We start from the raw sequence: 26383 nt of genomic DNA, 5'->3' as shown, positions 1-26383 counted from the left end.
TTCCCAGCAATCACATGATGTAATTGCTAGAGTCAACCAGTTTGCCCCTAGAGTACCCCTATCTCCACTTTTTTGAGCCCCTGTAGGGGCTTCTACTTTTTTTTGGTGCAAGTTCATCCACTCTAATTTGGTCCATTCGCAACATGTGTGCTTGCTGAAAACGGACCAAAATCAAACCTTCCAGCTGTCAAAACTGCTAAAATGCCTTCCAGTGTCAATTTCCTGTACCATGAAGTGATTTGATAAGTGAGCTCCTTCAACAGATTGGCAAATTAAACACTTCCTCTGTTCCTCTGCAGAGGGGAAGGGGGACTGAAATAATTCCCTTTTGTTGTTGTTACCTCATCTAGACCACTGGTTCTTAACCTTGGGTTACTCAGGAGTTTTGGACTGCAACTCCCAGAAGCCTTCACCACCAACTGTGCTGGCTGGGGTTTCTGGGAGTTGCAGTTCAAAAGCATCTGAGTAACAAAGGTTAAGAACCACTGATCTAGACCATCACTGATGCACTGAATCATTTAGATTATTTTTTTTTAAAATATTTTTCTTTGCATTTGTGTGAAGTGCTGATCAAAATTATAGCTGTGGGCATTTTCTCAATTGGCTTCACTTAAAAAACAAAGAAAATATTTGTAAAAATGTAATCTAAGTAATTGAGCTTACCAGCAATGGTCCAGCAGAGGCGTCAATCAATCAATCAATCAATCAATCAATCAATCAATCAATCAATCAATCAATCAATCAATCAATCAATCAATCAATCAATCAATCAATCAATCAATCAATCAATCAATCAATCAATCAATCAATCAATTTGCTAATATCTAGAAGTGGCTTATTTAGTAACTTCACAGTACTGTAAATAGTCATTTGGGGTTGTTATGTCATTTGGATGTGAGGATCGCATCAAATGGCATGTTGTTTCTGCCTTCTGACCTCAAGTGACCCTATTTACACCACAGACTCCTGCACCAAAAGAGCCAGTGCAGTCACATCCTAAATTTCTATGACAATGAAGATGCAGAAGAAAGAAATGAGGGCCAGATCAAATAAGAAGCAAACTTTTCTCAGAGGCAATGGTGTTAAGGGAGAAATGGGTGAATTTCTAAGTTTTAATTTCTCCATAATCAATATTTTAAATCTCATTTATTTTCTACCCAATTTATGAAGAACTGGACACAGTTTTGGAACACTGTGGTAAAAAATGGACCAAATGAATGTGCTCCACTAAATTCGATAGCTGCAGGTGTTCCTATGGAGATGTGTCCACCCTATAGATGTTTAAGATGAGGGCCGTGTGAGAAACAAAGAGGTGGCAGCCTTGATTCTGTACCACCATGGCACAGAATTTTAAGGTCAGATCTTTAAGAGCCGCATGTGCTCAAAGGCTTTTGCCTGAAGGATCAGTTTGTGAATTTTGCCTTTTCCCTGCATTTGCCTTTTTTAACAATTGAAATTATTTCTGCTGATTTTACAGAAAAAAATTATAGATTGTGGAACGCTCTCTTAAAAAGAATGCAAATAAAATTCTCACTCTTTTTTGAATCTTAAAGCTCCAATCCCAGTTAGTGTCAGTTAGTGAGGAATAAAGTTCACTGAACATGCTTGGATATACTTCTGAGTAACCGTGTGGAACTACTGAAAGTACTCTACTAAAATAAGGACTAAACACATTATAAACTGATATGTAACAATGCTATCATAAGGCAGGAACAAGGCACCTATCATGTCTGCTGCTAACATGTCTAAAACAGTTGTTTTTCAATCAAAAAATGTTACAAAAATGTTGCTACTGTTGCTAGGGCTTTTCAGAGAGCAGATTAGGTCTTCTCTGGAAGACGCAAGTGGTTTCTTAAAGTGACCCATGCACTAAGGAAAATAAAATTATTCTGACAATCTAGGCCAGAAGAGTCCTTTCTTGGACTTTTATGGCCTCCCTTTTCTGTTCCCCAGACAATGTATGTACCTTCCTCCCTCACCTGCCAGTCAGAGAAAGTTTGAAAGAACTGCTGGATAGCTCAGTGGTGTAAAGCTATGGAGACAGAGGTTGGAGTTGAATTCCTGCCTGTATGCAGATACCAGGGACACCACAACAAAACAGGAACAAGATCAGAAGAATTACCGTATATGCCACTGTACAAGGCAACCAGCCGTATAAGACGACCCCCCAAAATGCGGGGCCGGAAATTCATGGCCAGCAGGGAGGAGGGTGAGGAAGAGGCTGGGGGGGGGCAGCGGCAGGAGGAGGAAGAGGGCAAGCGGTGGTGGTGGGCGAGCGCGTGCGCACGCCGCTTCCCTTCCTCCATCTGCCTGCCTGCCCGCCTGCCTTCCTCCCCTGCATCATTCAGTGCACCCAGCGTACAAGACGATCCCCCACTTGGAGGCATGTTTTTTGGGCCCCAGAAGTCGTCTTGTATGCCGGCATATACGGTAGTGCCGATCTTGATGGTGCTTGTTAATGCATTGCCAAACAGAGGCCAAAACAGGATATCAATCTGCATTAAAATGTATATGCTAATTTATAGATGTATAATAGATATTGTCACTTGCAAATTGGCCTTCTCAGCCACGCTAGATGCTGTTCCAAGTCCTCCATACAGAGCATATTACCATAGTCTCTCGAGACTGAAGGATGCCTATCATCATCCGTAGATATAAATTGATAGCCATTTTGTACACCACTAAAATCGAGAACTGATTACTATAATATAATAAAAATTCATTGCAACTCACCAAAGTGGGGAAAAGTGTAACCAAATGACATGTGTTTCTGCTCAGTCAGCTGTCTAGGTTTTTGTTGCCTTTTCAGGGTCCTTGTTTGGCCAACTACATCCCTTACTGTTTAAACTGGACTGAGATTGGGCAGTTGTTCAAATACAGGATGCCTTCAAACAGAGGTCTATTGATACCCCTTCACAGAGGGGTGTGTCCTCTTGAGAAGCAAGAATATGATTACACTGTTGACTATATCAGGTGTATGCAGAGATTTAAAAAGATACCCAATGTGGTGTAATATATATAATGATAGACTAAGGGTGGTGAAACTGGTAAAATTGTTCCTTAAATATCTATCTCACTTACCTTGAAAACTCTATTTGGGTTGCTCTAAGTTGATTCCAACTTAATGGCTCATAACACATACATGCATGTGTGTCTTAAAACAAGTTAAAAACACATCCACGAATGTGATACTCTCTGTCTTCCCTTTGTAACAAACAGATGCCAGTTCTGCATCTTGTTCCTTGATGAGCCATACAGCGCAAATGTGCATGCAAACAGTTTAAATGGCGAATACTAAAGATCAGCTGATAAATCTGCCAGATAAATTAAGAATCTCCTGAATGTTTTTTTGATTAACTTACTTTAGAAAAGCTCACAAGTGTTTACATAGAGCTTTATGAATATGAAATCCTTCATTGTTAATGCCTACTAACAATCTGTTTCTTCTCAGGGCTGATAAAAAAGTGGCTGAAGTAAACCAAATTCTAAATTTCTAATCTGATTGCAAGATTATAACATTGACAATTTCATCATAATAATGATTACTCAATGCCTATGAAATGTTTACAGTGCAATCAGTACATGTTTTAAATAGGCAAAAGTCTTGTTGATTTATTATTTGTCCCACTGAGTTACCATTAATTGAACTTGCATCTGGGTGGTTACAGGATTGTCGCTCTGGGTGTCTTTTGAGGAATTATATATTTAAAACCATCACAACATTTGTTTCTGCCCTCATCACAGTGTTGCCAGTTTGGCTGTATTTAGATGTTGTTCATGGCACTAACTATACAAACAAAATGAAATTATATTTAGCTTTTTAAATCAAGCATTGCCTATTTGAAGAGTTCAGATGAGTCCTTTGGGTCCCTGTGCTTGGTTTATCTTTTTTTTTGGAAAATAAGAGTACTAATCTTGAATATTTGCATCTTATGGGCTGAAATCCTGTTGCTTAGCACAGTAAGTTGCAACTAGAATAGGCCCCTTGAAGCAGTGGGGGCTTGGTGAATGAATGCCTGTACGTTCCCTTGATTTAATGAGCCTGGTAGTTGTGATTCATGACTTACTGTGCTAAGCAACAGGATTTCAGCCAATGTAAGGTTCTTGGGGTACTGGGATTGGTAGACTGTCACTAGCCTGATGGGATACTCCTGGGATTCTTTTGATGTACAGCCCACTCTGTTGACCATCAGAAATATGATCTTGGATTTAGAGTTAGCAGCGTTCAAATTGAGTGTTCTAGGGAACCTAACCAAAGCTGTCAGATCATGAGCAGCTGAAGACTTCATGGATGCTGTGGGAGCTGCTGGGTTGTGCTAATATATAATTGATTCATAACATCTGATATATTGTAATGGTTGGATTGTTGCTTCTGAGATTTAACTTTGTTAATCTTATCCTTCTACAAGAGGGAGGGAGATTAAAATTATCCATCCTCAGCGGTTAATAGAATCTGATAGATTCCAGAAGATTCTGTTGGCTTTTTATGTTGGCATGCTTGGCACTACATTAAAGCCCTTGTCACTCTTTGGCATATGGGAGATCCCACTGAGCAGACGATATGACTGTGTTCGTTCTCTTTGGAGAAAACCTTTGCACCTTCTTGCTGTATAATTTGAACTGAGGACAATGAAGCAATAATAAAAATGGGCTAACATATAGATGGAGGAGAGCTAGTGCAGCTCCAAGTCTGACTGACTGAACATGGGTCAGAACTCATTATTGAACCAATTATGTGGTGGCAAAGGTGACCAAAAAGAAAAAGAACACCCAACTTTCTTTCCACTAACATTCTGTCTTCTTGTGTTATCCAGTAGAATTTTTACAGTGACTTCACATCCCATTGTATTGTGACTCACAGAGACACATTGTGGAACCATTGGTAGCCCAGTGTAACATAATAGTGTGGTACTTTGAAGATAAAATTGCTCACATCTGCCATGAGTTAGACTTCACAGTTACTGTAATGGAGTCCGATTAGTGATGGTGTCCAGTTCGCCATCTGATACAGTTTTGTTGAATCATCTTCAGTTACTGAGGCCAGAGAATATGGACATGGTCTTTTGCCAACTCCATCTGAGCACTTACATGCTTGACCCTTGCTCTTCCTGGCTTATTACATTTAATAGGGACAAAACGTTCAGCTGGGCCCAGATGGCTTTCAGACTTTAACTTGAGAGAGGAGGCATTAAAAGTCTCTTTGAAAGAGGACAGTAGACCACTCTTGAAAGAAACTAAATGGATGCAGAAGGGATGTACTGTGCACAGTAGGCTTGGAAGGTTGTAGAAAAAGAAGCAAACACACTTATCTGCTTTATGGGAACCTAACTGCCCTGACATGTGAAAGTGCCATGCCCTGCTACCTGCTGAGGCTCTTCTGGGAGGAGGAGGTTATTTTTTCTGACCTCCTACTAATTGACCCAGTTACAGTCTCGAAATGCATTTGTTCAAATCTCTCGTTGTAGGGGCAGAAGTATGACTCTTCTCCAGAAAAATAATTGTTCTGATGCAGAGAATAATTTTTGTGTGAGAATAACACATTTCCTTCAGTCTCTTCCTTCACTCCTCCAGGGCCCATGGGTAGGTGAGTGACAGCTGGCCATCGATTCTCTTCAGTGTTACAAACACAAAGCCTGCAGAGTGGGAATGAATATTTATGTGTGTTCCTGTCAAGCTTACGGCCAAAGATCTTGGAGTGTGGCTATCATATAGATCCTTGCATTTCATTGTCAAGGTTTCTCTGCACTAGACTGCAGAAGCAACTCTGGAGCCTTGATGGGAGATGAGTGGTCACAAGCTGCGCAATACACGATCACCATTAATTGAACAAGAACAATTCTGGCTGAATTTTGGGATGGTGTTTTAAGATTCTTTCACTCCATTCTTTCTCATTTAGATTCCATAGCACTGAAGTAGAGAGCAGTCCCCTCCTTATGGAGGAATGTGTGGTGTACAGGCTCAAGGTATTAATAAATCAACATGGAGCTTTCATCTGCTGCTGGCTGTTTCTAATATGGCCCAGCAGCTAGTGGTGAAAGCATCTTTTGCACCATTGTGGCTATGGCTGGCAACTCTGTGGCACATAATTGTTATCTGTTTCCACCGATAAAACACACCTACATCTTACTACTTTCAAATGACTTTTGAGCAGGTAATAAAAAAAATCCCTTGTTGTAGGTTTTTATTTTGCCCCTTGGAAGTTGCCTTTGCTTCCCTTATGTGTATTATTAGTTTTTTTGTGCTTAGGAAAGTTTCTTTAAAAATATTGACCAATATTACAGTAAATAGCTTTTTCCTGCATTTATTAACATCATATATATGCTCACACCAAATGCCCCTTGATATATATTTTGGCATTTTCCTGCAAGGAGAGAGGGTAGATTTTACCTATTCTCCCAGCAGATGGTATGATTACAGACAATCTACTTGCCAGTAAAGATCAATATATGTGTATCTGTTGCAGAGAGTTCCAGTTTGTGGAGTATATGTACATATTGGCAGGCTGGTATTTCTGCAGTGAGTGGCAGTTATGTATATTCTTCATATATTTGCCGTACTCATGCACCAGTTAACTGTGTGTGCCCTGCTAGGTCTGTAGTTTATCTGTTTGCCACCATACTGAGTCAGTTTGACTGTTAAGCAAATTTCAGTTCCTGCTTCATGGTGCCTGTTATTATATTGGCAAAGGGTGCTACTAAGCCATGCAAAATGCCTCTCTGCAGCACCAAGGAGGGAATTTTCCATTTACTTGAAAGGCTTTGGCATAATTTCCACATCTTAATGCTGATTTTGGGTCCCTGCCTTACATCTCAGCCTGCCTTTTCTCTACCACCTCCCAATGTATGGATTTTAAAGAGCCTTGGTAATTGTCAACGTGAAGGTTTACTGCTCATAAAACCCCAGAAAGCATTGGATGTGACTTGAATAAACTAAATGACATTTAAAATCTTCTAGCAGTTTTGGCTGAAATGAGTTTTATGAGGGGTGTTTTTATCAGAGGCAGCCAAGGGTTTGCAGGATGGCTTCCAACCCATTTTCTGCCCTCTTCCACAAAGAAAGAACAAAAGAGCCATGCTGGATTAAGTCAAAAGACTTCTTTTTCACATGGATCTGTGCGACTAGGATATCGGGGCTGTAATGTTGTCTCAGGGCTTGTTTACATTAAGGCAGTAGATCAGAATATGTGTCAGTGTAAAAGGAAATTGAGTTAAATCAACTCCAAGTCACGTGGTGTCTGAACTGTAGTTTGCGTTCCCTTGGAACAATAATTTAATCCAGTGTTTTTGAAGGGTCACTCTTGCCAGATGTCTGCACTGCCTCTCTCCACCCCAAGACTGGAATTCAGAGATGCAGGCTAGTGTGTGTGTGTGTGTGCACACCCAGAGGAGGGAAGCCCTAAATAAATATAAAGCCCTAAATGGCTGGGTTCACGCTATCTCAAATATCATGTCTCCCATTATGAGCCTGCTCAGGTGTTAAGACCAGCAGGAGAGGCCTTTCTCTTCATCCCACCACCTTCACAGATGGGTTTGTGTTTGGTAGGGACATAGGAAAGAGCCTTCTATGTCACTTCTCCCATACTATGGAATTCCCTCCCACAGGAGTCCAGGCTGCCCTCATCTTTGCTGTCCTTCCACAAGCAGGCAAGCTTTTCTCTTCAGTGGTTGTTGTGGGTTTTTCGGGCTCTTCAGGCAAGTTTTCTCTTCAGGCAAGTTTTACCTCAGTGACTGGCTGCCTGAGTGAGATTTTTAAATGGATTGTTGTGCCTTACTGCTCTGAATGCGTTTTTAATATTGCTTCCGTTTATGATTTCTCAGAGTGGTATCTGCTTGTTACTTTCCAATATTTGCATACTTATTGTTTTTAGCTTTAAATATTTTCTTCTAATGATATAAGCTTCCTTGAGTCTTTTGAAAGGAGAAAGGTGGGGTAAAATATTTTACTAAATAATATATTTATTTTATTTTTTATCTTTGCTGTCCTTCCACAAGCAGACAAAGACCTTTCTCTTCAGGCAAGCTTTTCTTGAGTGATTGGCTGCCTGAGTGGAGTTTCTTAAAGTGATTGTTGTACATTTCCTGCTTTGAATATGTTTTGGTGTTGCTTATGTTTTTATATGTTTTTATTTGATCCTTTTTTAGTATTTGTATATTCACTGTTGTTAGCTTTTATATTGTCTTTTAATTATGTAAGCCACATTGGGTCCTTTTAAGAAGAAAAGTGGGGTATGTATAAACAAACAAACAAACAAATAGGCAATAGCTGAACAAGACAGTGCTTGAAAGGCCTTTGTGCATAGCGGTGCCTTCTGAGTGCTGATGTGTGCAGGAAAACCTGGCAACAACAGGCAGTTGACACATGCTGCAAATGTGCAAACAAAACACATGCAGACACAGCTGAGGTGAAGGAAGAGACATGGGCTGAAACTGGCTGACTAGAGTGTGGAAGAGAGATATTGTGGCAGCGTTTTCCCTGCCTTCCTGCCTTTCAGCCACTAGTTCCAGGTTTGCATGTCAGCTCAATAAAGAGACACTTTGTTGGGTTGCTCGTGCCTTATTAAGATCCTCCACCACAGGATGAGGCATGAGGGGGCTACTGCAGGCTGCTTGGTGTCCAGGCATGCCCCCCCCCATTTCCTGCTTTTAACACAACAACAGCAGGTACAAGTGGCTATGAGAGTCAGCCAGCGGGAGGGCTACTTAAAAATCAATGAGAACAGAGGTGTTCACATGGGGGTGGATGGGGTGGATTTAAATGAATTTATTCCACATCCTCATTAAAATAAACAGACCTCTGGCAGAGGAGTAAAAAATGTCACTTCCATTAAAAAAAACCCCCACAACCTTGATTCCTTGTCAGATTAATCCACCCTTACACGTACATCATGTATTCAGCTGTTTTTACAGCAACTCAGAACAGATGAAACCCAGTTTAGTTTTTTAAAAAACAGTGTAACTGCCTTCTCACTTGTGTTGTCCTAGAACTGATACTTAGAAAGTTGTCACAGCTTGTAACAGCTAAAGATGGGTAAACCCATAATATGGAACATCAATGATGTATCATATTATTTGAAAATTCTCTGCCTCACCTGTGTGAAACAAGGGAAGACAAATTTATTTGCTATTTTTAAAATCTCATTGTCAATATCAGGGGATTGGAAATTTGCATAATGTAAAATGGTTTGTATATGCGGCTGCCATTGATTCAGGTTTCCAGACTATACCAACTGAACTTTTAGGGAATCAGTCAATAAGATCAGGGAAGAACTGACTGATTGACTGATAGCATGTTCATCCCACTCCTCAGCCAACAGAGCTCTCAAAATGCTCCAACATGTAAGAATAATAATCTTAGAACTTATTGGTTTTTTAAAAGTCTGTGCCTTAGAGTCCAAAAGACATCTCTTTTTCTAATTTATGTAAATTATGTTATCTGTTATGTTATATATATACATTTGTTTTTTTGTGTGTGTTGTAAGCCGCCTAGAGTGGTCGTAATTGAACAGATAGGTGGGGTATAAATGGAATGAATGAATGAATGAATGAATGAATGAATGAATGAATGAATGAATGAATGAATGAATGAATGAATGAATGAATGAATAAATAAATAAATAAATAAATAAATAAATAAATAAATAAATAAATAAATAAATAAATAAATAAAATGTACGTAGGAGAAAATTCTAAGGTGGAGTGCAGTGTGGTGTGGTCTTGCACACGTGTGGCATTCCTTACATGGAACCTCTGAACAGGAACTGAGGAGGAGGATGTTTTATCCTTACCACAAAGGTGTGCTTCAATGTAGCATGTTACTTTTCTCCATCTGAAAAAAAGCAAAAGAATGCACAAATAGATACTATTATAGTAGCGCTACTTCCTGACACTGGTGGGTCAAGACTGCTTATATTTTCAGTCTGCCTGAACCACATACTTCCACTGTAGCTAAAAATGCTATTGTGTGCAGAAAAAAAGTGGTCCTTTGGAGAGGGGGGCAGTGCTAATCATATAAATAAGTACTAGAGATTTTGTTGTTTGTTTGGGGTCAGCTTTAGAGCAAGCACTGCAATTGAAAAAACTTCTATGAGTAGCTGATGTTACATTTCTCTTACTGTATCTTTCATAGCTCAAGACATATGCTGCTTTCTTGCGTCTTTGGAAATATAAAATGCTCTAGAAAACCTATCCAGGCATGGTTTTAATCTGTGAACATATAGAGCTTCCTCAGATTATGATCAATCAGGGGTCATTATTTGGAATGTGAAACCTGATTTTAATTTGTATGGTAAATAAGATACCTTCAAAACATTTCTCCTGCCAGTGAGCCACCACAAGATGTGATTTTCAGGTTCTCTGAAAATTAGTGCATTCTTGTGAATGGGTTTTTTTTGGGCTTCTGTACAACGGTTAGTACTGGAAAATGTGATAACTGTTCCCTGATAATAAAAATAGTAGCACTGAATGGTTATTTCTTTGTGATCAGTCAGTCTCTTGTGTGTTGCTGATTGTGTATGCTATCTTCACAAAGGGATAAATTCCTTTGTGGTATTCACATAGAAACAGGAGTATTATATAAATTATATTTTGTGCAAATTGCAGACATGATGTGAGGGAAAAAATCGATGCCTCAGTCTTCAAGATACCTCGAGTAGCTCTTTTGACAGCTAGACATAATTAGAATCTTGGCAATACAGTAATGAGATTTCTTCACATTTCTAATCATTGTCCATGGTGCCAATGTGCCATTAATGTTCTTACCTACCTGCCTGCCTTGCTAACTACATTTGTGACATTTTAGGAAATCTGATACTTTTGCAAACAACCACCAAGAAACAAATACCTGAGACCTTTTCTTTCTCTTTTTTCCCCCTAGTTCCAAAACCCACATGCTTTTTCCCCACCTTTCCGCTTCGGAACCGTTCCTAATGGCAGTACAGAGAGGAATATTCGCAACAATTATGAACTGATGCATGGCTACATGGTGAAGTTCAACCAAAAATCAGTGCAAGATGCACTTGCCTCACTGAAGACAGGGTGAGACTCCCCCCCCTAAAGATTATTGCTGGTAATAGAAACCCAAGTGTGTGGGGATATCTCTTGGGGTTTTGAAGAAACGTCTGAAAAATATTCCTGCTGCCATTGAATTCTACATACTAAGTGCCATAATATTTTCTAAAAAGTTGGTTTGTGGTTTTGTGAGACACTGTCTTAAACTAAGACAGTAATAGAAAAAATCCTTTCTCCAGTCATTGTGAAATAACTATATGATATTTATTCACCCTATTTAGTACAAAAAGATTAGTTAGTTAGGAATCTGAACCAATAATAAAGGAGGGAAGATCTGTTGCAGGGAATATATATTTTGTACTAGTGTTTCCTCCAATAAACACAAAGTGAATTTTATATGAGTTGATACTGCTTAGTGGAATGGAACACCTGGCTGCAGAATGAAGGGCTGAGAGTTCAAATCCTTGGAGAGTGGCCAGCTGACATCACCTGAAGCATGTATGACTGGTGGTATTATGCACAGGTATAATATATAAACATATGTGCATGCCTGTTCATATGCATACACACCCATACATTCACTTTACAATTAATGTGTGCAGGGAAATCATGGGAGAAAGAAATAAGTGCAATAGCATATGCAAATGCTTCCCTGTGTGACCCAGGCTCTTTAGGATAGTTTCACGCCACAATTTATCTTATCCTCCTGGTAAATCAATGATATACACTGTTAAATCTATTGTAGTCTATCAAAGCTGTCCATTCCTCCTCTTTCTCTCTTAATTAGTGAGTATTAACCTGTCTTACTAGTGATGCGACTATGATAGGAATTCCCATGGATTCAATGGACCTACTTTAGTATGACTTACTACATGAAGCAACAGGATTTTGGCTATTTCATAAAATGGTTTGGGAGTGTGTAAGTAATCAAGAGATCATAAGACACTACAATCTAAAGAAAACCAGCCACTTGTAGCAGTTTAGATGAAATGCAGCTTCTATGAGTGTGTTCTTAGAGCTGATACTGCAGGCATGGGGTAAAGACCTATGCCCAGTTTGGAGCCCAGAAATGGGGGACAGTTTCACTGAATTTTCTTAAGAGGAAAGGGAAAAGGTCCAAGAGTTTTTGGAGTTGGGCTCAGCATTCTTGGTGACAATTGCAAAGCTTTCTTTTCTCTTCTTTCCTTCCTTCTTTTCTCTCCCTCTCCCTGTCTTCTTTTTCTTTTCTTTTTTCTTCCTTCCTTTCAAAAGTCAGGGAGAGGGTTTTTTTTTAAGAAGGTTGTTGTTTCTGCCACTGGCAATAGCAGCAGTTGGTTTGATAGCCTGTCCACCATTTTGTGTCTTGCACAATACTCTATACCTAGAGTTGTTCTGGGGTTTTCTTTTTCTGGGATTGGGTGGTGTGAGAGAAAGAAAAATCTCAGAAAAATATTCACAAAAATATCTTCTGCTAAATATCAGTGCAGCTCTAAGTGGTCCTGGCCAGTTTTTTCTTTCTTTCTGATGCAGCACTGATTCTGTTTCTCAGTTTGAGGTTTGTGGGCCAATCTAAAGTTGAAGTTTCTGCCCTCTTAGAGAGACACAACTTGATCTATTAACCATCTTTAATGTCATATTTAATGGTGCCTCCAAGACTTTTACAAGAGTGGGGCCCAGGGCAAATCTAATTTGAGTAATTTCATTTTGCTAAGCCTTATCTTTGAGCTGTTTGGTTTGGAAATTATCTGCTTCACTTTATAGTCTACTTAGTATAGGTATGTTGCTTAATTGTTGCACCTTATTTTTATCTACAAAAGGAAGTGTTGTTCAGTAGTGAATGCAGATGCATGATTATAGTGACTATGAATATGTCTTTGATTTTTTAGTCCTATTAATGGTGCAGATACAGTGGGGTCTTGACTTGAGAACTTAATCCGTATTGGAAGGCGGTTCTCAAGTCAAAAAGTTCTCAGGTGAAATCTGCATTTCCCATAGGAATGCATTGAAAACCATTTGATCCGTATCTGCTCTTTTCCGTCCATAGAAACGAATGGGAAGCTGCTATTCTGCCTTCGACCACTAGAGGGGGATATATTGTTTCTTTTTTTCTTAGGTCAAGAAAGGTTCAGGGAAGGCAGGGAAAATACAGTCCAGGCAAGTACAAGTACCAGGCAGTCCGAAGACTGTCTCCCAATCCACTCTCTAAACACTGGGAGGAGTGAGGAAGCAGACAGGCACCCTTTTCACTGGCCAACGGTTAACTGAAAGTTCCAATTTTGCACTTTTCCTGCCTCCCACGTGGTTTTTTTTCAGTTCTTAACTCAAATCTAAGTATGTAAGTCAAGTCAGTATTTTCCTATGAGAGTGGTTCTTAAGTCAAAATGTTCTTAACTCAAGCCGTTCTTAAGTCAAGACCCCACTGTATGTATAACGAACCCTACAGCTAGTCTGCATCCCACTCAATCCAGAAGCTGCACAAAAAGCCTATGGTTTAGCCTCCTCTGTGTTCTCTCTCCGCCAGGGACAAACTTGAATTGTGCATTTCCTTCAGTAGGCCATGATATTTTAAAGTTTGCCAAGACCCTTCTCTTGACTGTTCTGTTTCTTGCTTCTTGACACCACAGGAAGTTGGATGCTTTTATCTATGATGCAGCTGTGCTAAACTACATGGCTGGCCGAGATGAAGGTTGCAAACTAGTAACAATTGGCAGCGGAAAAGTCTTTGCTTCCACAGGCTATGGCATTGCCATCCAGAAGAATTCAGGCTGGAAACGACAAGTTGATCTTGCAATCCTACAGCTTTTTGGTGATGGTAAGTAAACTGGGTAGGTTGTTGGAGTCTTGGATCAGGAGCCAGCATTCTGTTTCATATTTGCCCCCTGCCACTTTCTATCTGTTTCTTCCTCTTGTTAGAAATGCATATTCTATTTTCCAAACATACAGACCATTAGCATATGTTACAAAGTCATGATTTTGATTACAGTTTTATTTCAGTTCATTAAGTTTTTCAGTTTATACATGCATGATTATTTGAAGCAGCATGCTTTTTCAGGATATTGAAAGTTCCTAGGATTAAACAAAAACAAAAAAACAGCAACTCTGTAACATCCAGCAAAAATCACTTACATAACATGTATTATTTGTAAACGCATAAAGCTGAAAAACAAAGTCTGTTCATTGTTTCACTTATACAAGTAGGTTGTGTAAGCTTTGAAGCAGGCAATTTTACCATTACTGCTAGATCTTTAGATTAAGACCTGAAATCTTGAGTAAGTTATAATAATACTGAGTTGATAAAGGTAGGCATTCAACAGTAGAGCACAGTGTAAGAAGCAGCCGTAAACCGATGTGTCCAACATCTGCCAGTTCATGCATGGACCAAGTCATGTATTTCAAACTGTAGTGCTCTATGTCAAGATGCATTGCACCAAGATATCTAAAATGCAAAGTAGTTTTGATGACCTAAGAGGCGACTTGCATGTTAAATTAAATTATCTGACGCACAACTTGTCACCCATTGTACAAACAAAACTAATATAACATAATTCTAGACTCATTACATTACATTTACATATAAGTGATACTCTGTGGAGTAGTATTAATTGGCTGGATAGCTCAGTGAGCTGGGTACCTGAGTAAACAGCCAGGGACAGAGAATTTGATACATCCCTGTACCTTCTGGGAGAAGAGCCAGCCTGTATAGCCTTGCTGTAATCCTAGGGCACCCCCAGAGGAAGGGCACTTCTGAGTAGCCTGTAACAAGATCCTAAAATGGTTCCCTATAAGCTGGAACCAACTTAATGGTATGCAATAGAGTACTTTTTTGCCATGGTTTTCAAATGTGTAATAGACTATATATGACAATATAGTTAAAGTAAACAGGGCCTAGTTACACTACTGATTTATATCAGTCTCAACACCACAATATCAGTTCCCAGTCATGTGGTTTATATATCGGTGTGCACATTCACTCTGGAAATGGTTTGGAATAGTTCTGATTTATATTATGGACTTTAAACAGATTGGGAGGAGGAATTTTGGTATGCATGTGTTTTTTTGCTCTTACATATACACCCCACAAATATCCCATATGGTGGAATGCCCTTTTAAAACAAATCAAGAGATGCAGCACCAAACTTTTTAATAGATTTTTTTTTTTAAAAAATGGATAGATGATACTGTCACCATCTATGAAAATATCACATAGTGGATATAATCCTACTGGGATTTTACAGTGGATTAAATTTAATTACATATATTATGGTAATTAATTTCAGCTGATTAACAAGATGTTAATTGTATGTGTAGTTGTGTATCTGCTTGTGTTACACAACTGGAACCTCATTAATTAGCAGCAATTTGCCACCATGTGTTATGTGATTTCATTAATTCTAAAGTAAAATCACAGGAGAATTATGGTGAGTTAGCTTAGTTCTTGATTTGCATACATGAGTCTAAGATTTCCATTAGCTTTGTATTCACTTTGTGGCCTTTGGCAAGTTACTACACTTCACATTTTTTAGAAAACTAGAAATAATATCTGCTTATTGCAAAAGCATTTGTAAGAGCCAACAAGATGAAAACTATAAGGAGTAGGATCTTTGTTTACATTAGGAGTGCTTAACATAAGAATTCATAGAAGCAAAATGAATTGTTCTAATCATTGCAGTTAAGTTACATTCAGTTTTCTATTGTATTCCTTCCTGCTTGACCTTCTAGGGGAGATGGAGGAGCTAGAAGCTCTCTGGCTCACAGGCATTTGCCACAATGAGAAGAATGAGGTCATGAGTAGCCAGCTGGACATAGATAACATGGCGGGAGTTTTCTATATGTTAGGAGCAGCTATGGCCCTCAGCCTTATCACCTTCATCTGTGAACATCTCTTTTATTGGCAATTCCGCCACTGCTTTATGGGTGTCTGCTCTGGCAAGCCTGGGGTTGTCTTCTCCATCAGCAGGGTGAGTACATTCAGTCTAAAGGAAGGAAGAATTATTGTCCTGATTGTTCCTTGAAGCCAGCATGGGTAGTTCCAGTAGGCCTGGATAGCATTGTCTCCCCCTTTCCCCCCCACCAGACAACATTCTCTGTATCATTCATTCTCACAGTAGTAGGTGAGGCATGTCATTGAATAGAGAGGGTACATTAAAGTACAACAATTTGGGGTGCAACCAACTCTCTTTGCCAGAAATGCCTCAAGGAATAGCATTACATCAATATGTAGCATTATCCCAAGGACATATCAGCCCACATTTTGAGGCAGATGGCATCTGTCCTTCCAATCATAGCCAAACAAACTTATTTTTTCCCTAAATGAAGAAAAAGGAAGAAAATGAAAAAAAATGTGTCTTTTTCTGCCTTACAAAAATAGGTAATCCCAGCCCAAGTGTGACAAATTCCCCACTTACCACCCTGATGTATTTTAATCTTCTGGGAAGGGTTTTGTTTTACCCCAAATATACTTTTAGGAAGCTGGACTGAATTGTGAAGCCTAGCACTACTTTTAAATACCAGGAAGGTTTTCGTCACTTCTATGTTTGTTTTTGTCATTCTTCGGTTATCTGTAATGAAAAAGCTTTTGGACATAAGAAAAAAAAAACACCAAGAGGCTTGACCCTCCAGAATTCAGCAAGCCTAACTGTCTTAGAGTTTGGTTTTCAGAATCCCTGATCATTACCCATGTTTTCTAAGGCTTCTGCATCAGAAGTGCTAAACTTCTTTTCCCTTTTATTGTTTCTTTATTCTAATTCTTCTGTAATCTGTTGTTTTATTTTATTGTATTTTATATTTGTTGTTGGCCGCCTAGAGTAGTCCATTGGACTAGATAGGCGGGATATAAATTAAATAAATAAATAAAATAAATAAATAAATAAACATCCAGCTAAAGATTATCCTCAGTCACTTCTTTCACAAAGTGTCAACAGGTGTTTCTTCTTCATGGTCTCTGTGAATGCATATGAATGGGTTAAACTGCACCTGTGCAGGACTCTTCGGAATATTCTAGAGCTAAAATAATGACAAGTAAAATGTCTCCCTGTATCGTGTATCCTCCACCTGCCGGTACCCCAGTTACCTTTTGCCGCTGCTGCAATCGGACTACTTTGAATCACTCGAGCTAATTCATATTTTAAAAATTTCTGGTATTGACTTATGGATTGTGTATTATTATCTGGCTTACTGACCCGGACTGTCCTGACCTTCTGTTCTCTCTGATTATGTACTGTTATTACCGTGATTATCGGGCTTTGAACTCTGTTCATCATGTTGTTTTTGGATTACGATTTGGACTTGTATTATTGGATTTACTTGATTCTGTTTTTCAGACTGATATTTCGGCTTGACTATGAGTGCAGTAAAACTATCTGTTAATGTCTCCCATTAGTTCTTTCGATCATTACTATCTGTCAGGTTCCCACCAAATTTTATGGCCTCTTCAGGGTGCATTGTGTGCGAAGAAAATCCTGTTTACAGACGGCCACAACCGCTGCCTGTTTTGTTTGGGAAAAAGACATCAGCCCGGCTCCTGTCAAGAGTGTAAAAAGTTCACTAAACCAACCTTAAAGCTGTGTTGTGACGACTATGCTCTTATCTGTGGGAAAAGTCATTGAGACTGTCAGGTCCAACAACTATGAAGCCTACCTTTACATCTGCTCCTCTGACTCCTCGCCCCGACCCTGCTGCTTCACCTGGCACTGGCTACCCTGTCCTCCAAGACATCTTTGAAATTTTCAAAGTCAAAGAAATCTTCTGAGCTCGATGTCGGTATCGAAGGCATCTGTCAAGAACCCTAAAAAGAGGAAAGAAGTTGTCAAACAAAAGAAGTCTAAGCATCCCAAGTTGGTCCAGCATTCCGAACCTTCTCCGGTTCAAGTAACTCTGCCCTCACCTATACTAGAGAAGCCTTCTAGGGAGATACAGGACTCGACTTCAGAGGAAGAGGGTTTTCGTCCACAACCGCAAACACAGGCATCGGTATCAGTACTGAGCCTGTCTCTGGCACAAGGTCATTCTGAGGCTGAGATTATTTCCAGCCTGGCCTCAGCCCATTCAAGCCCTATAACTATCGGGTGGGCAGCAGTTGCTCAATTGTTGGAACCGGAAGAATTGCCACAACATGCTTCCCCTCGGAAACATCTGTCAAAGCGTCGGCACATCTCTCCTGACTGACAGCTCCTTCGACATTGGGAGGTTATTGTGCTCCTGCATCCATCACAATGTCATGCTTCGGCTGAATATGAAGAGCTGCTGTATGTTGAAATGGACCTGTGTGTTGGTCGACACCCATATCGACAATACGACATTGATCCCACATATGATACCGGGGACTATATTAGACAAAAGAGGGAGCAATATGTGTATGCATCATCGGAATCATCATCATCGCCTTCATCTCCTCGGCATCGGCATCAAGCTTAACCTCCTTCCAGGTGACAACATCAGGAACAGTGTGCTTTTCAACCAGAAAAGCACCCTAGAGACCCGTTAATACAGTTACCTCCAGTATTGCATCCTAAAGAACATACTGGGTCTCATGCACCCTCCAGCTCTGTACATCCACCTGAGGTAGAAATGGCTGCACCTCTTGCATGACCTACAGCCTCCACGTCAAGACCCCCCCCCACTCACCCTCACCCCCTCTATCCTTTGATAGAGAATCAAGACCTCCAATCAGAGGTGTCCAAGGAATTGCCCTCAGTTCTACCCACTCCTGACTCGGACACTGCTGATATGCATCCTCCCTCTCCTTCTGAGGATTTCACATCATATTTGCAATTAATCAGCCGTATGGCTAAATCATTGGAATTGAATATAGATCAGCCTCTACCCCCCAAACATGACCAAGTGTTTGAGGATATTAATCAAGAGAGATCACCTCCTCTGAGCTTAGCCTTCATACTGGTGATGCTAGACCTCATTAAAGAATCTTGGGTGCAATCTCCTCCTTCTCTGCAGATCTGCAGAAGAGTGGAGAACCATTATAAAACACACAGCACTGATACACTCTTCCTCAATAAACACCCTGCACCAAACTCAGTAGTTGTACAATCAAACTAGTCCAGAGCAGGAATTTGCTCTAAGGTCACCCCTACCAACAAGGAAGGCTGCAAGGTAGATGTGCAGGGCCATCGCCTATACTCCTTGGCATCATTCGTTATGCGACTTTCCAACTATCAAGCGGTGATGGGTGCTTATCAGAGGCAGCTGTGGAATAAAATTCTTCCAGTTCTCCAAGCTGCTCCTGTGGAGTCTAGAACTACAGCATAAACACTCACCTGGAAGCGATGATGCTAGCTAAATAACAACTGCTAGTGTCATGCCACACTGCTGATGCAGCTTCAAAGGCCATGACATTGGTCATCATTATGAGGAGGCATGCCTGGTTACGCTCATCGGGTATCAACGATGATGCCAAGTCCCGAATTGAAGAACTCCCTTTTGATGGTTTCAGACTGTTTAACAAAAAAAAGATGAGGTTATGGAAAATCTACACAAAATTAGGAAAACAGCTCGGTCTTATTATCTCCAACAACCTAAATTTCAACGATAGCAATGGCGCAGACCTTTCACTTCCCATTAGTCATACTATCGTACCAACAATCTTACCAACAAACCTACCATCGGTATAAACCTCAGGACAGATCAAATATTCCTCCTTCTTCTGCTGCCATGTCTTTCTGACCTCAGCCTTCTAATCAATGTCACCAAAATTTATTTATTTTATTTATTTATTTTATTTATTTATTGTATTTATACCCCGCCTATCTAGTCATTTCGACCACTCTATTTCCATCGCCCTGCCAAGAAGGGCAAACAATATCTTTGACTGTCCTCTACTGATTCATCCATCCAATCTATCTCACTTTCCCTGGCTAGCCCCCTTTTTCAACAAGTGGGCCAATGCCATCACAGGCACTTGGTTGCCCGCCATCATACATTTTGGTTACCTGCTAGAGTTCTTAGATCTTCCTCCACTCGGTCATCTCAAGATCACTTCCTACTCACCTGCTCTAGAGGAAGAAGTCTCTGTTCTTCTTCAGAAGCACGCCATTCACTGTATTTCTTTTCAAGAGGCACTGGACAGCTTCTACTCCCAATATTTTACGGTTCCCAAAAAGGATGGAGACACTTACCATTACAGGCGATTCCGCATGGTCACATTAGAATCCATAGTGCCACTTCTTGCGCCGGGCAATTGGTTTGTTGTTATAGACTTGCAGGACGCTTACTTCCACTGCCATCCATGAACGTCATTGCAAATATCTCAGATTGATTTTCATGGAATCAGTATACCAATTCTGCGCCCTCCCATTCGGACTTGCCACTGCCCCAAGGACTTTCACGAAGTGCCTAGCTCAGTCTTGGCACTTAAATTTCAGAGCCATTACAGCGACAGATATTTGGAACTGAGGCACTGGTGGGCGGAGCATGCGCGATACAGGGAGATGTTCCCCTCGTCGTCATTTTAGCTCCAGAATATTCCGAATAGCCCTGTGCAGGCACAGTTTAACCATTCATGTGTATTCACAGAGTACCACCCAAAGGACAACGGTTACAGGTAAGTAACCTCTCTTCTTCTGTCCCTAGTCATTTAAAGGAAAACTTGGGCTGTGAGAGGCAGCGAGGTGAAGCTGCCTGCTTTAAGTGACTCCATGAGAATCTTTAGCAGCAGTGGGTGTCTGAATGCTGCAACCAGCCTTTTTTCAGCACAAGACCTAATCGTGGTAGAAGGCTTAGCACTTGGACTTTGCTTTTGAGAGCAAAATGTCTTGGTGCAGCATGACAAAAGGCTCAAAAACCATAGTGACTTTTTATGGGCATATTTTAATTGAAGGGTAAAAAGAGAGAATTTCTGTATAAATGTTTATCTCCTCTCCAATAATTCATTTTCCTTACTAAATTATTTCCCAGTCTGTTCACTTCCTTAGCTTCAATCCTACATTGAATTTCAAAATATTCTTTTTTTTCTTTTCCATCATCTCACAGTCTGAATTTTAGACATGTTCTGCCTTGTATCATGTGTAGTTTTAAAATGTAACTCATACTAGCTCCATTGAATTTTCCACACTGAAATGGAATTGGGGACATTTATTCTTTTAGAAATACATGAATAAATACATCAGAGCATCACAAACTCTAGGGGAAATGAGTTCATTACTAAAGAAATATAATATTATCATTCTCTCCCGCCCCATCTCTCTCACACTCACTTGCACACGCATACACCTTCAGAAATGTAAAGGGAGATCCTCTTGTCAGCTGTGGTAAACATGCAAGAGAGCACAATTCTGTGTCCAAGGCTACAGTACTGTTGCTTTGTGTGGTGCTGCCTGAAGAGATTTAACAGGCAGGCTCTAATGCCTCATTGGGAAATACTTTTATCAGGCCTATTCCCATATCCTAAATAATATTTGCAAAGTGAAGTATTGGTCTGTTTTGGAACATTATTGGTAACAGATGAAAATGAAGGAATGATCGTGGTAGCAGCAGGACTGTACCATGCTTTAGCTATATCAAAAAATTGAAGAGCCAGATTTGCAAGGTTTTTAGCTCCACTTCTCCAAGCACTCCCTTTTCTGGATTTCCCTTCTACTAATCTCTCTTTGCATTTTTCATTCCAGGGTATTTACAGCTGCATTCATGGAGTGGCTATTGAAGACCACCATTCTTCAATGAACTCCCCTACTGCCACCATGAACAATACCCATTCTAACATTTTGCGCCTGCTCCGAACAGCAAAGAACATGGCAAACCTTTCAGGGGTCAATGGCTCACCACAAAGTGCCCTGGATTTCATCCGCCGCGAATCATCTGTCTACGATATCTCTGAGCATCGTCGCAGTTTCACTCATTCTGACTGCAAATCTTATAACAACCCACCCTGTGAAGAGAATCTTTTCAGTGATTATATTAGTGAGGTAGAAAGGACCTTTGGCAATCTACAGCTGAAAGAAAGTAATGTTTATCAAGACCATTATCACCACCACCACCGTCCGCATAGCATAGGTAGCGCCAGCTCCATCGATGGACTGTATGACTGTGATAACCCACCCTTCTCTGCCCAGCCTCGGCCTCTTGGTAAGAAGCCATTAGATATTGGTTTGCCACCGGCCAAACATAGCCAGTTAGGAGACCTCTATGGCAAATTGTCTTTCAAGAGTGACCGGTACAGTGGTGGAGGAGCACATGATGATTTGATCCGTTCAGATGTCTCAGACATATCTACTCATACAGTGACATATGGCAACATTGAAGGCAATGCTGCAAAACGACGAAAGCAGCAGTATAAGGATAGCCTAAAGAAACGCCCAGCCTCAGCTAAGTCACGGAGAGAGTTTGATGAGATAGAACTGGCTTATCGTCGACGTCCCCGTTCCCCTGACCACAAGCGCTACTTCAGGGACAAAGAAGGGCTAAGGGATTTCTACTTGGACCAGTTTCGAGCTAAGGAGAACTCACCACACTGGGAACATGTGGATCTGACTGACATCTATAAAGAGCGGGGAGATGACTTCAAGCGTGACACGATAGGGGGAGCAGGGACGTGCACGAATCGGACCCACCTGAAACATGGGTCGGGGGAATTTGGAGCAAACAATGAGCACAAGCACAGTGTTGTGAGTGGGGTACCAGCACCATGGGAGAAAAATCTCACCAATCTGGATTGGGAAGAACGACCAGGGACTAATTATTGCCGCAGTTGCCCATCTAAGCTGCATAACTACACTCCAACTGTGGTGGGACAGAACTCCACCCGTCAGCCATGTATCCGGTGTGAAGCCTGCAAGAAGGCAGGTAACCTCTATGATATTAGTGAGGATAACTCCCTCCAAGAGCTGGATCAGCCCTCTGCCCCTGTGCCAGTGGCCACCAGCTCCTCCACTACCAAGTATCCTCAGAGCCCTTCCAACTCTGCCTCCAAAGCGCAGAAGAAGAACCGCAACAAACTCCGCCGGCAGCACTCCTATGATACGTTTGTGGATCTGCAAAAGGAAGACGCAGCCCTGGCTCCCCGTAGTGTGAGCCTGAAGGACAAGGGACGCTTTTTGGAGGGAAGCCCCTACGCCCATATGTTTGAGATGCCAGCAAGCGAGTCCACTTTTGCCAACAACAAGTCCTCAGTGCCCGCTACCAGCCACCACCACCACAACAATCCCGGCATCAGTGGTGGCTATATGCTCAGCAAGTCTCTCTACCCCGACCGGGTCACTCAAAACCCTTTTATCCCCACTTTTGGGGATGACCAGTGCTTGCTCCACGGCAGCAAATCCTATTTCTTCAGGCAGCCTGTGGTAGCAGGAGGGCCCAAGGCCAGGCCAGACTTCCGAGCCATTGTCACCACCAACAAGCCGGTGGTCTCGGCCCTTCATGGGGCTGTGCCAGCCCGTTTCCAGAAGGACATCTGTATAGGGAACCAGTCCAACCCCTGTGTGCCTAACAACAAAAACCCCAGGGCTTTCAATGGCTCCAGCAACGGGCATGTTTATGAGAAACTTTCCAGTATTGAGTCTGATGTCTGAGTGATCGGGAAAAGCATGGGAGGGGATGGTGCAGGAAATGCAAAGTGTGGGAGGGGCAGGTGGTGGGTTCAGACCTAGTTCCCATTTGCTACTCTTCTGCTACTCTTTTTTTTCTTTGTGAAATATTGGAGTTCTGCTTAAGCACCGTTGATAAGAAGTGCCACCTATTTCTTTCCCCCCTCCCTCTCCTCCATTCCAATTAGCTCTTTTCATTTCCCCACTCTCAGTTCCATTCCTGGCCATCACATGTCAGAGCTTAGTAGCTTAGCTTGTGTTTTCACCACTGGAAAGGCAGGGCATGGATCAGGTTAGGTCAACACATGAGTGTGGGCAGTGGACACAGAGTTTGGGGGTTTCTTAGCACCAAACAGTGATGGTTAGTGCCAATATGAGAAAGTGCCATAAAGTGGAGAGTAGAGGAGATGGAATCAGCATGAAGAAGCTTCAGGTCTTCTTATGTTTGCACTTTTGAACGAAATTGAAGGGATATAAATGGTGTGAGATCAACTTCATATAGTATATGTTGATTATATGCAAAGATTCACTCAGTTGTTTTACGAAAACTCAGTGGGTTAAAGGCTAAAATATGGAGTTGCATATATAGATATATATAGATATAGATATATATAGATATACTGAAAACAACATGTACTGAAATCTTGGTATATTTATGATGGGGAGAGAAGGATTGATATGTGCAAGTCTGATCAGTAATCCAGTATAGTAACCCAGTGAGGTAGCTTCTGAAAGATACGCTGGTGTTATAGACACTAATGCCAGTTAGATCAGGAAGCTCCCAGTAAAAGACTTGGGAAAATTCAAAAGTCAGGTCCCATAAGAGGAGAGAATGGCAAATGGTGGCTTTTATCCTACTCATGAACAACTGGTTGTTAATTTTAAAATCATGAACTCTTTGATGTAGGTTGGTTTACACATGATAATTGCTTAAATAATAATTCTCACAAAACATCAATGATTAAAACAATGAATTTGGCATCACTAAAATATTTAGTTGACAAACCCAGCAGAGCAAGCCTTTGCAATAAAAGGGAGAAGTGAAAGAGGCAAAAGATGAGAAGGAAAACAGAGCTGCTGGATTCCAAGATTATTGTGATGGATTGTACATGGGAGGCCGATGTCCTGCCCACTGTTTCCTCCCCTTGCTTACAATACAAAGTGGGTTTATGAGAATGTCAAAAAGGCTTTCTTTGCTCTTTGGGTTGAAGTATTTCCTTGGAACGGAAAGTGCAAAAAGACGGTGCTGCTGCTAGTGGGAATAGGGCCAGCACAACTCAGACATGTGTATATGTGTATTTATTGAATATATACTTATATTTGATAATTATAATGTTGTGGAAATACATGGCTTGTCTTCCACAGGGCAGAAGGAGATGAAACCAGATCCCACAGATGCTGTGGTGGGGGCTGGCAGGCAGAGGTGAAAAGAGGTGGGGAAGAGAGTTAAAGAAGAGACCAGTAGGTGCTAAACTGAAAATGCAGTGGTTATTATTCACCAACTTCAGAGTTGTTCTGGCCCTCTTCACAGCACATATGGGACTGGTAACCACAGTTTTGTTGTGATGGAAGACTATTATAAATGCAAGTTAAACTACATATATACATGGTAGAAGTGAGACTGCTTCATTTACAGCAGGAACCCTCAGGTAAGGACAACAAGTCCATTGTTGTTTCCTAAATATGTGGCAAAGTTTCTCACTTTTTAATGGGTCTGCTCTTCCACTTTCCTAACAGGAAAGGATGGTGAAAAGTGCTCTTGTGATATATCAGGCATATAGTAGATGAACTGGATGCGTGGAGAGATACAGGCCCTGGACTTTGGAAGCAGCCATTCTTTACTCAAGCCACATTTCCTGCAGCTGTTTCTCTTTTCATGAGCCCACTTGGCTTTATCTTAATGTTTCTTGCATTTAAGTCAATAGAAAGCCTTGCTTTTTTGGTAGATGGGTTAAGGATGCACCTGAACATTTGGTGAAACAGGAGTTCCCCTCCCCCTTCTGATTTACTGTGCAGGTTTTGGAAGGAGCAGCACCCTCTCTATGGTTGGAGGAGCCGGACACCTTGTAGGTCCTCTCTTCTTTCTCCTCTGAGGAAAAATATACTTGCTAAGCAATCTGCTGGACATAAAGTGGTGATGCTGAATCCTCTGACAAGGGCAGTTGAGAAGGCATTCATTTCATTTGTAAATATGGGTTTTTTCTATCGCATTTTGTACAAACTAGTGCTTCTATTATTGTGAATATTCAGGTTTGGAGAGGAGATGGGTTTTAAGTTGTTTTTCCCTACAACTTTCAGACTGTATGTCTGGAAGCAACTTTATGTGGGCCCAGGCCATTGAAAAATGTGTAGAATGAAAGTAAACTGCATGCATTGAATACCTCTTTCTAATCCACACCTGCCATGTTTTTTTCTTCATAGTCAGAAAAAGGCATTGTAGCACCTCAAGCTTTCTTAGTAGGGCTTTTTATGTTTCAACAGAAGTACAATATCTTCCTTGCTTGATTATAAACTCCATGCCATAATCTTCCTGTAGAATCTTAGTCCTCCTGAAATGTTGTACTGTTTTTTTCTGGCTGATGGAATGAGTTGTCATTTTGAATGTTCAGTTTAGACCATCATCCAACACTACAGGGACTTCTCCAAAGTTATGTTGGCTTGGAAACCTTGGGATTGGAAAATCTCCTCAGTTTACTAATACTTCTTAAGGATTATTAGCAGCTGGGTTTGATGCTACTGATAAGCTTGCGTCCAGCAGCCATTTCAGTATTCCCATCCCTCAGCTGAAACCAAAAATACTAGAGAATGGTACTTCAGAGAAAATTGATCTAAAATCAAACCAAAAAGATGCTAACTGAACTCTCAGAA

General features: G+C 40.9%; 1 protein-coding gene across 2 annotated transcripts in view; it reads left to right on the top strand.

The window, feature by feature from the left end:
- The window catches only part of GRIN2B (glutamate ionotropic receptor NMDA type subunit 2B), a 572475-nt gene that overhangs the window by 316117 nt on the left and 229975 nt on the right, over positions 1-26383 (top strand). The window contains exons 10-13 of one of the 2 annotated variants that reach the window (XM_073000191.2): positions 10873-11033; positions 13610-13797; positions 15705-15943; positions 21602-26383. The exon at positions 21602-26383 is cut by the window's right edge and continues 25804 nt beyond it. In XM_073000191.2, coding sequence (XP_072856292.1) covers positions 10873-11033; positions 13610-13797; positions 15705-15943; positions 21602-23500 — 2487 coding nt within the window. In that variant the 3' untranslated portion in view covers positions 23501-26383. The remainder of the gene's footprint in view (positions 1-10872; positions 11034-13609; positions 13798-15704; positions 15944-21601) is intronic. The other variant, XM_078376094.1, reaches the window with a different exon arrangement.

The sequence above is a fragment of the Pogona vitticeps genome, chromosome 5 (genome assembly GCF_051106095.1).
Source record: "Pogona vitticeps strain Pit_001003342236 chromosome 5, PviZW2.1, whole genome shotgun sequence".
Taxonomy (NCBI): Eukaryota; Metazoa; Chordata; class Lepidosauria; order Squamata; family Agamidae; genus Pogona; species Pogona vitticeps.
The sequence above is the reverse complement of the archived record's forward strand: the minus strand, read 5'-3'. Positions and strand labels throughout refer to the sequence as shown.